Genomic DNA, 12200 nt, shown 5'->3' on the forward strand with positions numbered 1-12200 from the left:
GGTTCCAAAGTTAAACGTGTGGAAGAAATAGCAGTGGCTGTGAATCTTACGTTTCTAAAACATGACTTAATGGTGTTACACAAAAAAAGCCCTGGTTTTTCATGCTTTAGCCCAACAGTGGACTCTCTGATCAGTCCGTGTTCCCCACTAGTAGCTCGATAGAGCCATCAAGGCATGAGGCAGAACACAAAAGGCTCTGGTAAGAAAGGGAAAAGGAGAGATGCCATGCCTTGTTAAATGCAGACAGGGATTCATCAACATGCAAACAGGCAACAACATTACAAATACAGCTATTAAGCCCAAATGCCAAAGCACAGAACCCCCATTACCATCCGGATCAAGTGAAATGGACACTGGCACACAATTTTTGTGCTTATGAACTTGGAAGTTCATTTTAGGTTTTCACCAATTTGCCTACATCTATTCCTATTTCCTCTTGTGACTATCTATACTGCTGTGGTGATAATATATAAGTAGAAAAAACAGTTTATGCATATAAATTTGATGTAGGTACACTGGCTGATTTTTAAGTCCAAGTTAAAGCAGTCCTGACACTAAAAAAAGGAAAACCCAATATTTATTGTATATTATGTGCACGTACATGGCAGAGGTAGCAAATGAGGAGAGAAAGAACACAGATTCACATACACAACCCTTTCTTCCTAAACACTAAACATAATTTCTGGTTCCTAAATGAATAGAATTGCAGTTCAGAGCATGGATGCTTAGGAAGTGCACCTACCACTTGTCCATTGTGTGGGTTCTTGTGAGCGTAGGGCGGTCCACGGATATGATTCCACATCTGACCAGAAGTCATAGCAAAGACTATACACTGAAAGACAGGGTGCGATGTGTTTCCATTACAGTCACAATCTGGCTCATTTTGTTAATATTAGACAACTTATGCTATTTTACAAAATATAGGAGGGAAAAGTACAATGCGATAACATACCAGAGATACCATGGCCCAACCAGTCTTGTTATAGATGAACTCCAAGTTGTTCCTTCTTAAATAGAGCAAACCACCAACAAGTGACACTAACAGGGCCAAAGCAATGGTGCCAGAGTAGTTGGGTGGTCTGAAGACTCGAATCTGCAAAAATGCAATGAAAACTTTAAGTGAAAGAAAAATACCAATTTTTTTCTCCTGACCACATTCTAAGTCCTTCCAATCTTCAATACAAATAATTTAGAAAGTAGACATCTTACTTTCAGACCTTGCACTAACATTCTTTTTACTCCTTACAAATAAAGAATATATACCTTGAAACATCATGGCAATGTAAAAAGTTTTGCTCTTCATTTTAGGTGACTACAGTTAAACATATGCAAAACTACTTTTGCATATTCAACCCAGAGCTGTTCTGATTAATCCAGGGAACATGGGATCATCTGGCAAAGAGTAAAGGTGAGATGGGGGCATAAAATTTGTATTATTTCAAACTGGGACCTTTGTAAAAAGGCTTCTTAAAAACAGTTTTATTGATAAATAATCCACATAGCATATAATTCACTACTCAAACGGTACAATTCAGTTTAGCATATTTATTGATATATGCAACCAGAAGTCAGAATCGAAAATTAGAATCATTTCAACAGGAAGTCCCATACCCTTTAGCATTTATTCCTTTTACCCTCCCTCTAGCCCTAAGCAATCACTAGTATACTTTCTGTTGCTATAGATCTACCTATTCTGGACTTTCATAAAATGTGTGGTCTTTTGTTATTGGTTTCTTTCCCTTAACATAATGTTTTCAAGGTTCACCCTTGTTGTAGCATGTGTCCATACTTCATTTATTTTTAAGGGTGAATACTCCATTATATGCGTATACCACATTTTATTCATTCATTTATCAGTTGATAGATACTATGAATAATGCTGCTATAAACATTCTTATACAATTTTTTGTGTGGGCATATATTTACATTTCTCTTAGGTATATATGTAGGAGTGGAATTGCTGGGTCATATGGTAACTATGTTTAATAGTTTGAGAAACTGTTTTCAAAAGTGGCTGTGCTATTTTGCATTCCCACTAGCAGTGTATGAGGGTTCCAATTCTCCACTTACCAACATTTATTATCTCAATGATTTAGCCACCCTTGTGGGGGTGAATGGGTATCTCATTGTGAGTCTGAATTGCAGTGCCCTGATGACGAGCCTTCTTTTCATGTACTCATTGGACATTTGTATACTTTCCTTGCAGAAATGTTTATTCAGATCCTTGATCCACTGTTTAAGTGATCTTTATGTTACTGAGTTGTAAGAGCCCTGTATAATAGATATAAGTCCACTCTAAGAAAAATGATTTGCAAATATTTTCTCCCATTCTGTGTGTTGTCTTTTCACTTTCATGATTGGGCTTTAATGCACATCAAGACTATTTTTCATAAGTAGACATAATTGGTATGAACTCAAGATTTCACAGTAGGTATAGGTCTTGGTTCTACTAACATTCACCACTAAAAAAAAAACAAGGCTCCTAGGAGAAATGGCTAATTGAGTGCTGGGTAGTGTAGGTAGGCAGATGCAAGATGAGCCTGAAATAGATCAGTTGGAGGTTATCACACACCCTGACCTCAAATTTTACCACAAACCTACAATAATCAAAATAGTATAGTTTTGGCAGAAAAACAGAACAAGGAACAAAACTGAGATAAACCCACACATACATGGACAAAAAATTGTTTTGGCACTGGAGGCAAAAACATTCAATGAAGAAAAGAAAGCCACATGCAAAAGAATAAAACTAGAATGCTGACACTGTACTGAAAAATTAACTCAAATATAAGACCTGCAACAATGAAATATATAGAAAAAAAAACATAGGTACTAAACTTACACACTTTGGTCTCAAAGGGGTTTTTGTGAACTTCAAAGCAAGGGAAGTAAAGGCAAAAATTCATGAATACGACTAGATCAAATTAAAAAAATCTCTGCACAGCAACAGAAACCATCAACTAAATAAAAAGGCAACAAACCAAAAGGGAAAAGATATTTGCAAACTATACCTCCGATAAGAGTCTAATCTCTGAAATATATAAAGAACTCATACAGCTCAACACCAAACAAACAATCCAATTAAACACTGCACAGAGGGCCTGAACACACACTTTTCCCAAGAAGACATACAGATACATGAAAAGATGCTTAACTTCAATAGCTACAAGGGAAATGAAAATTCAAACCACAATGAGATACCACTTCACAGAATGACTGCTGGAATGACTATTATCAAGACAAGAAGTAAGTGTTGGAAAGGATGTGGAGAAAAGGGGCTGGTAGGAATGTAAGCTGGTGCAGCCTCTATGGAAAATAGTCCAGAGGTTCGTAAAAAAATTAAGAATCAAGTTACCATATGACCCAGCAATCCCTCTTCTGGGTATCTACTTGAAAAAATTTGAAAAACACTTATCTATAGAGATATACATACCCATATTTCGTTGTAGCGTTATTCACAATAGCAAAGTCATGGAAATAACCTAAGTGTCCTTCAACTGATGACTGGATGTGGTACATTTATAAATGGAGCACTACTCAGTCATAGAAAGGATTAAATAATGCCATTTGCAACAAACAGATGGATCTTGAGTATATTATGCCAAGTAAAATAAGTCAGGTGGAAAAGGACAAGAACCATAGGATTTTATTCATATGTGGGATATAAAATAAAGGAACAAGTCATAGACACAGACAATATCATGGTGGTTACCAGAAGGGAAGGGTCATATATAAGATGATAGAAGGATACGAGATTTTGGTTGGTATGCACACAATGCAATATACAAGTGATGTATATAAAACTGTATGCCTGCAACTTATACAGTGATTTCCTCTTTTGAAAATATTTTTATGGCTAAGTAGTTTATCAGTGATCGTCCGCAGATCACTGGTGGTCCATGAGGTCCGAAAGGTTGGCGACGGCTGGTTTAAATCATCCTTGATTATTTCCTTAAGTTAAATGACATAAAATAAAGATATGACATAGAAGAGTTATACCACTTTACAGTGCCAAGAACAGTTTATGTGTGGCATTTTCTTACATGGCTCATGAAAAGAAGGTGTTATTGCATTTGTATCTGCCCAAATAATAGGTAAAAATTATACATCTAGCTTTTTAATTAGAAATTGATTATTAAGACCACTGAGTAATATTCACTATATTTTTAGCCTCTGAAATTACTTCGTGCATCACATACAAGTTTAATAGTTTTTAAATGATTTTTAGAATAATGATATTTTAAATTCACCTAATTTATAGCTTACTAGTGGCCCGGTGCACGAAATTCGTGCACATTAAAAGGGAATTAATTAGAGGAAATATTTTAATATTGCTATTTGCCCTTTCTCTATAACAGAAGTGCCAGAGATGAAAGAAAATAAAATGGATATGAAAATCTTCCTCCTATCAGAGTCTGGGGCATGCTGCGGGACCCAGAGTCAAGTCCCCGCCCACCCGTGTGCACCTCAAAATCGCACGAGACCCAGACCTGGCTGGCCCGGCGCCATGCAGCCTCATGTCCCTGCTGATCGCTTGTTACGGGAACCCCGCCTCCACTGTGGGCACAGCCATCTTGTGACAGTGTGAGGGTCAATTTGCATATTACCTCTTTATTATATAGGATAGCTATCAGACAGTTTTCTCTAAGTAAGGAAAAATGCTGCATGGAGAAATTTTAAAAATCCTGTGGCCTTATTACAATGCTCTAACAAACCAGGATAATTAGCCTATTATTTAAAACTGTGGGGGAGAAATACATACATGAACATCCGTTCTGTCAGCAATCCACTTTGCGAGCTGTTCAGCTGCAAATCCGATTCTTTGAAGGTCAAAAGTATCAGCTCTCTTGGGTCTGCCTTTTGGAGGGAAATGCATGAATGTAGGAGCAGAGTTCATGTTGAGCTATAAGACAGAAAAAAAAATAACATTAAATATAACATCTTTATATAGCGTTCATCTCATGTTTTTTTTCTCCATGAATTTTGGAAAAATAGCATTTATTAAAAAAACCCAGTGGCTTTCCAGAACTTAATTACTGTCTTATTCACCTTAAGGCACTCCTGAGTAAAAAGAACTTATAAATTAAGCTGTATGCTGAACCTCCAAATTCAACAGGCATCATTCATATTCTATCAGCTATTTCATTCTTTTCCTACCTTAAATTCTGTAATTAGAGTAAAGTATGAAGTAATTCAAAGTGCAAAATAGGAATATTACAATTTGTCAGTGCATGGACTATTCTTATTCTTGAGAAAAAGTACTGGCATTTGATGAACAATGTAAATATACTCTAGGCCCAGTGTACAGCCGGTCCTGCGGGGATCGGGCCGAAACCAGCTCTCTGACATCTCCCAGGGATCTCGGATTGCGAGAGGGCAGTTCTCAGGTGATGCACCCCGGAATCGGGCACCCTCCTCTCTGGTTCTTGGTGCTTCACCTGAGAACCACAGCTCAGCAGCTCCTGCCCCCCTGGTGGTCATTGCCCATTATAGCTACTGGTCGGATGGTTGCTTAGGCTTTTATATACACTGAGTGGCCAGATTATTATGATCTCTGAACGCATAATAATCTGGCCACTCAGAGTGTGTGTGTATATATTAGAGGCCTGGTGCATGAATTCGTGCATGGGTGGGGTCTGGCCAGGGGGAGGGGACATGGGCCGTTGGCTGGCCTGCCTGCTGGTCGAACTCCTGGTCAAGGGGACAATGTGCATATTAGCCTTTTATTATATAGGATATACACTGATTGGCCAGATTATTATGCGTTCAGAAATCATAATAATCTGGCCACTCAGTGTATATATAGATTATGGAATTAATTCCAAACAAATTATAAGTAGATTGACCTCTCTATTAAACTTAAAAAATGCTGATGACTGTCACAGAAGCCAATATTTTTGCTCTAAACAATCTGAATTTACCAGACTGAAGCAGAAACCCACAATGATAATCTTTTTCTGCTTAACTTCTCTATTAATTCAACTGTCTAAAAAATGGTTATATCTCATTATTTTCTAAAGGCAATTTCTATTCAAAAAGTGTACTGGGTAAAATACTAGCATAGTATAAATGGTGCTTATTAACAATAAAATATCTGAAAATAAATATTAGAAGAATTTGCATTGAGGAGAAAACTGCAAAAATATATACAGATTAAATTCTTGCTGCCCAGGAATTATGAAAAATGTCACAAATTAAAAGCCAAGGGATTTCCGGCCATGACTTGAACTACAGATCAGCATTTCCCATAAGATCGCGGTTCACATCGAGGTAAAGATCCAGCAGTGGGATGCATGTTGTAGACATTTAATTAATGTTTGTTAAGTGGAACAAAACACAGTCACAGGGTCCTTTCTTCCCCGTTTTCTCCCACTCCTGACTGTGTTCATGTGTGTTACCCTGACAAACAGATGCACAGAGATAGCTACAGCCAACAAGGAAATAGAAGATTTCAAGGAAGAAAGTCCCTGCAGTGGAACAATCACAAAACCCAAACTAAGGCTTAACATCCTAGAATTTTAGAGTTAAAAAAAATCATATAATTCCAAGTTTTCATCTTAATTAAAATGTACAAATTCCCCAAGGCTACAATAAAGCCAGGGTACAATGCAGGCCTGATTTTTAGTCCAGAGCTGCTGCTCACACACCATGTTCATTAACTCCTTGGCCTGTTGTCAGGCACTTAGCCTCAGCCATTGCACAGGAATCACATGCAATTGAAGTTACTTGCCCAGCAAGTCCCCGGCATGCCAAGAATCACCAAATTTCTGCACTTGTTATTAATATTGTATTCCAACACCACAATATTGCTGACAGTGCTTTAAAGCATCAGTTTAGAGAGAGTACTTCAACAAAATGTGATTCAATAATCGATGAGAAAAAAACGTAAGCATTAAAAATCTTTAAGTGGCTCTCATGTCAAACAAAATATGTAATTCTGTTTTTGTGTGGATTATAATTACCCATAAAAATCATTAACTGCTATAACTTTTATACATTTCTGCATTTAAACATGAAAACTCATTGCTAAGCCAGGGGCTAGGTTTTGGAAAAGACAAAGCGGTTCTATATTCGTAATTCTGCTGAATCAAAATTAGCCTGAGGAAATTTTTCAATTTAAAACAGTCTTGACTTCAGCTCTCATATCTATGCCAAACTTAAAGTTTAAAGCATATAATATAAAAGATTTCAATGATTATTTCTAACCATAGATCCATCTGGTTATATACTGGCAGCCTATAGTCACTGCCAGCACAAAATAGGCTTACTTGGTCTCATAGTTTTGTTTAATCTGAATTAGCTGCCAATATTTTAAAGATAGAGAAATCACATCTAGATGGGGCTTGCATTTCTTCAGTCCTGGAGCTGGGCTGTGTCTCCTCAATTTGCTGCAGTCCCCACCCACACCATACTGTTTCCTCAACAGTGAGCCCAAGGATTTCTTACAGTAGTTAGGAGAACAGCGAAATATATGGCTCCATTAAAGATCTATTTTTTTTTAAAAAAAGACCAAGAAAGACTTTGTTGTAATAAATAGAGCATATTTTCTCATGCAAGTGAAGAACTAATGTGTAAAATAGGCTAAGTATGTACATAAACAAAGATACCATAACAAAATGACACCAATCCAACCTACTCTCTTTGCTTAGTTTACAGCCTGTCCAGCAGACATTTGGGCTTGAAGCTTTTGCTCTAGCAGTCAGATTGGGCCTGGATGACTATTGCCTACATATGGTAGAGAGGAGTCACATATATAATGAAGAGCACTTCCATCTGACGACCTCTAAGAACAATTATGAGATTCTATAGAGACCTATAAATTACAGGAAGGAATATGTGGCTCTTATAGTATTGTAATTTTCCTTTATAATGAAGTTCATTGCTCAATATTTGATTGAATATATGAACAAAAATAAATATCTCCAAAATGCAAAATAAACTTATGGAGAAAGAAACAAGTAATACTAAAAGAAAGACCAAGGATAAAGGGTACTGAAGGCAAGAGAGGGAATTTATCTTATTCAATTAGAAACTGGCAAAGATGAATAATCAATCAATCTGGGAGCAAATAAGCAAAAAACTCACTAAGGACCCTTTCCAGTTAGTGAGCTAGACTCCTGACAAAACTAAATGCTTCTCCATAACCTGGCAAAGCATTATGCCAGAGTGTCATATGTGAGAAAAATAAAATAGACCAAGATACTCAAACTAATCAATGCCTGGCACTGCAATAAGTTTTACATTTGAAAGGCACCTATCAAGCAGATAAACACTGATAACTGCAGGGTACGAGCTAGAACTCTGGGAACCAGAGTGCTGAACTTAAATTCTAGCTCCATATTACACTAGCTTTATAACCTCCCACAAGGACTTCACCTTGCCCTACCTTAATTTCCTGATCTGTGAAATACAGATGACAATACCTTTCTCAGTGCGTCATTGGGAAGCTAAATGAAAGAATATACATGAAGCACTAAAAAGAGTCCTTGGAACATAACTCCTTGCTGTTAGCAATGACAATGACACAAATTGATAACAACTAGCATACTTATACCACAATTCTGTACCTTGCTCTATGGAGAAGACTAGATGACAACCTATTAGTCTGCTCAGCTGCTGTAACACAATACCGGAGATGGGGTGGCTTAATGACAGAAGCTTATTTCCTCCCAGGTCTGGAGGCTGAAAGTCTAAGATTGAGGCTCCAGGAAGATTTGTTGCTAGTCAGACCTGTCTTCCTGGTTGGAAGATGGTCACCTTCTTTGTGTCCTCACGTGGCTTTATGTCTGTGCACATGTACCCCTCGTGTCTCTTCCTCACAACCAGATCTAGGAAGTGGGGTCCCCCGAAGACACCAGTTTAAGGAGGTAACTAGGGTTAAATGAGGACCTACTGGATTAGAGTCCCATCCTTATGACCTCATTTTATGTTAATTACCTCCTTAAGGTCCCTGTTTCCAAAAAATGGTCACATTGGGGTTAGGGCTTCGACATATGAATTTGGGAGGGACACTATTCGGTCTACAACAGAAAACAGAGTTTGCAAAAAATATTTAATATTTTGTATATAAAATTATATCTGCCATATAGAAAAAAGTAAAGATTAAAACACTGAATTTTAAATAAAATTTTATACATTTATGCACAATACTACCTTAAACCACATTCAATTAATATCAAAATAAGGTTAATGCATGTAAACTGCCATTGTATGATGACAAAACACATTTCCTCCACAATCCAAAAGTTAAAATGTGATACCGTACTTGCTAATGACAAACACTATTCAATGATAAAAATAACATCAGCTGTATTTTAATCCCAACAAGCAATTTATTATAACTGCTACTGTATTTATAACTTACTTAATAAATGGTATTTGTATCAGGCAAACAAAACATATCAGCCATAACAACTCTATTAAACATATTAGCAAAAGAAAATATAACTTTTACCTGTTGAAAAACATCTGTCCCCTCATCATAGTCCACCATACTGAAGAATAGTTTGTTACAGAAAGCAGATGAATAGCGCCAGGAGTTAGCCAGGATTTGATATTCTTCATTTGCTTGCCTGATAGGAACAATGGAGCAGAGTAGAAACATCAGTATTTAAGCACTAACAAAGCTGTTAATAAAACAGGCAATTCTAGGGAAAGAAGTGGCCAGTTTTTATATGAAAAGCAAGCTAAGAATATATTTTATATTTTTAATTGGTCATAGAAAATAAAAAGGTGAAATATTCCATGTTGTGAAAATTACATAAAACTCAAATTTTACTGTTCATTAATAAAGGTTTACTGCTACAGAGCCACATGAGTCATGGACATATTTTTTTCTGGCTGCTATTGTGCTATATATAGAAAGGCAGAGTGTAATTATTGTAACCAAAACCATGTGGCCAAAAACCCATCTTGGCACTTTCAAAAACAAGTTTAACAACTCTTATTCTAGAGGATAAAATTATTTTGTGGCATCTCCTTTATATATTTAAATTTTCTGATAACTTTTAGTAAAAGGCATAAAGCTATTTTTAAGAATATTTGCAATTCACTTTAACAGAAAAATAATAAACATGAGAACATTTTAAAATTGTAAACACAGTTATACTACACCTTTTTATAACCCATTTATCTAAAAATGCATTTACATTCAAACCTAAAGGTAATAAATAAATTAAAAAGGCACAGAGAAGCCAATGACACAAACAAACCTCCTCTAAGAGCATATTTACTTCTATTTTCAATTAATTTCTATTGGACATTTTGTTGATTTTCCAGATAATAAAGCACTATATTTAGGGGTAGGGATGGAAACTGAAATGGTGTTGTTGGAGGATGTAAGCATAGTAACTGAATAAAAAAACAGTAAGTGATTGCTAAAATGTTAAAAAAAAAAAAGAGTTCTTCTTCGATATAGTAGTAGCGTATTTTTCACAGGAGTTTTGGGGAGTCCCTCTCCTAAAAATATAAGTAAAGAAATAAAAGAGTATACTTCCACAATAACAAAAAGCCTTCAAATAAAAGTCGGCAGCAGGTAAGAGATTTCAAGACTATCTAAAACAAGTTAGTGTAAAAGTTCTCATGGAGAAAGCCACACTGTCAAAGGACACTCAGGTGCATGACCAAGCTAGGAAAAATACTGGATCAGAAGCAGCAGAGACAGGGTCTGAGATTTTATCTCGATAATTAACAAGCTAGCCTGTAGACTATTTCATGGATGCTGGCAGAACATGAGACTCCTGGGTCAGAGACAAAGGACATTATTACTTCACTAGAGTCCTGGTGCACGAAATTAGTGCACGGGGCGGGTTGAAGGGAGGTCCCTCAGCCCGGCCTGCACACTCTCCAATCCAGGACCCCTCGGGGGATGTCCGACTGCTGGTTTATGCCCACACTTTTAACAGATGACGGCTCCATTGTTGTTTCTTTCTTTTCATGCTTAAATCCACTGGAATTAGTAGGTATTCCAAGTATATACATTTTGGGGGGGTTGGGGGGACATCCTGTATATCTCTAGTCAGCGGTGAAAGGAACCAACGGTAGGTTTGGAACCCCCAGACAGGGAACCTTGCTCACTCCCTGCATGTCTCCCTAATCCACTTTCCACCTTCGTGGGCAGTGGGAGAATCAATATTTTCTCTCATTAACTCAGAAAGCATGCCCTGTCACCCGCTGCCTGGCAGGAGCGTGCCAGGCCCCAAGCGAGCGAGGCTCAGTCAGGGCGGCCTTCGCTCATGGGCACCGGCACCCTGAGTGCACATTCCTCCTCTGCAGTCACCCCGACGCTCCCTCCGTTTCACTGAGAGGATGGACCTCCTCTAGGTTCCCACTCTCGAACGCTGACTGAAGGCACCTCAGCGAGGGCTGCCCACACCCACCAGATGTGTCTGTCCGCATCTGCTCCCGCCTCAGCACCTGCATTAGCCCAAGGAGGCGACCTTGTTGCCGCACTGGCCTCCGTGGGAACAGGGCGTCACCACTCCACCCACTCACTGTCATCTCACAGGCACCCACCCCCAGCACCCAGACACGCTACAAATGACGTGAGTGTGCCAGAGGGGACATGCACACATCATGTGGGGGATGTAGGCACACTGGGGTTGACGGAAGTGCAGCGGAGGGGCGGGGGGAACGTGTGTGCACCGTGGTCAGGGACTGTTGCAGGCGTGCATGGGTAACAGTGCGCTGGGGGGACGTTTGCACATGAAGGGGGAGGGAGGGCAGAGAATGCACGCACTGGAGGCCTGCGCCTGTGCAGATCCACAAACCGGCGTGGCCAGGAGGACGTCAATCTGGCCCACCACGGTGGCTGTCCCTGCGATCGTGCACCTTCTGGGCCAGGAGGAGTGACTGGCGCAGCCGCTCCTCAGCGCTGATGGCCCGCAGGCAGTGTTTCAGCTTGGCCTGCAGGCTCCACTTGGCGCAGCTCACGGCTGCCTCCCCCATGTGGTGAGTACAGGCCACCCGCTGCTGGGCCCGCCTCCCCCATCCCCATCCCCGCTGCTGCTTGCCCAGGGCCACTGGGAGTGCTCACAGCCACCGTCACCGCTGCTATGTGGAGAGTACAGGCCGCCCTCCCCTGTCCCCATCCCCAGTGCCGCAAGTCCCCACCAACCCGCGCCTGTTGTGCGTGCAGCCTGCCGTTCTGGTCGTTATGCATGAGGGCGTCCTGGACAATTTGCATATTCCTCTATTATTAG

General features: G+C 39.2%; 1 protein-coding gene across 1 annotated transcript in view; it reads right to left on the reverse strand.

The window, feature by feature from the left end:
- Positions 1–12200, reverse strand: part of TUSC3 (tumor suppressor candidate 3) — a 123170-nt gene that overhangs the window by 52235 nt on the left and 58735 nt on the right. The window contains exons 3-6 of the mRNA XM_080662383.1: positions 9455–9572; positions 4763–4903; positions 953–1093; positions 743–832 (exon numbers count right to left, since the gene is read on the reverse strand). Of these exons, the coding sequence (XP_080518509.1) occupies positions 743–832; positions 953–1093; positions 4763–4903; positions 9455–9572 (490 nt within the window). The remainder of the gene's footprint in view (positions 1–742; positions 833–952; positions 1094–4762; positions 4904–9454; positions 9573–12200) is intronic.

Source organism: Plecotus auritus, assembly GCF_963455305.1.
Source record: "Plecotus auritus genome assembly, chromosome: 3".
Taxonomy (NCBI): Eukaryota; Metazoa; Chordata; class Mammalia; order Chiroptera; family Vespertilionidae; genus Plecotus; species Plecotus auritus.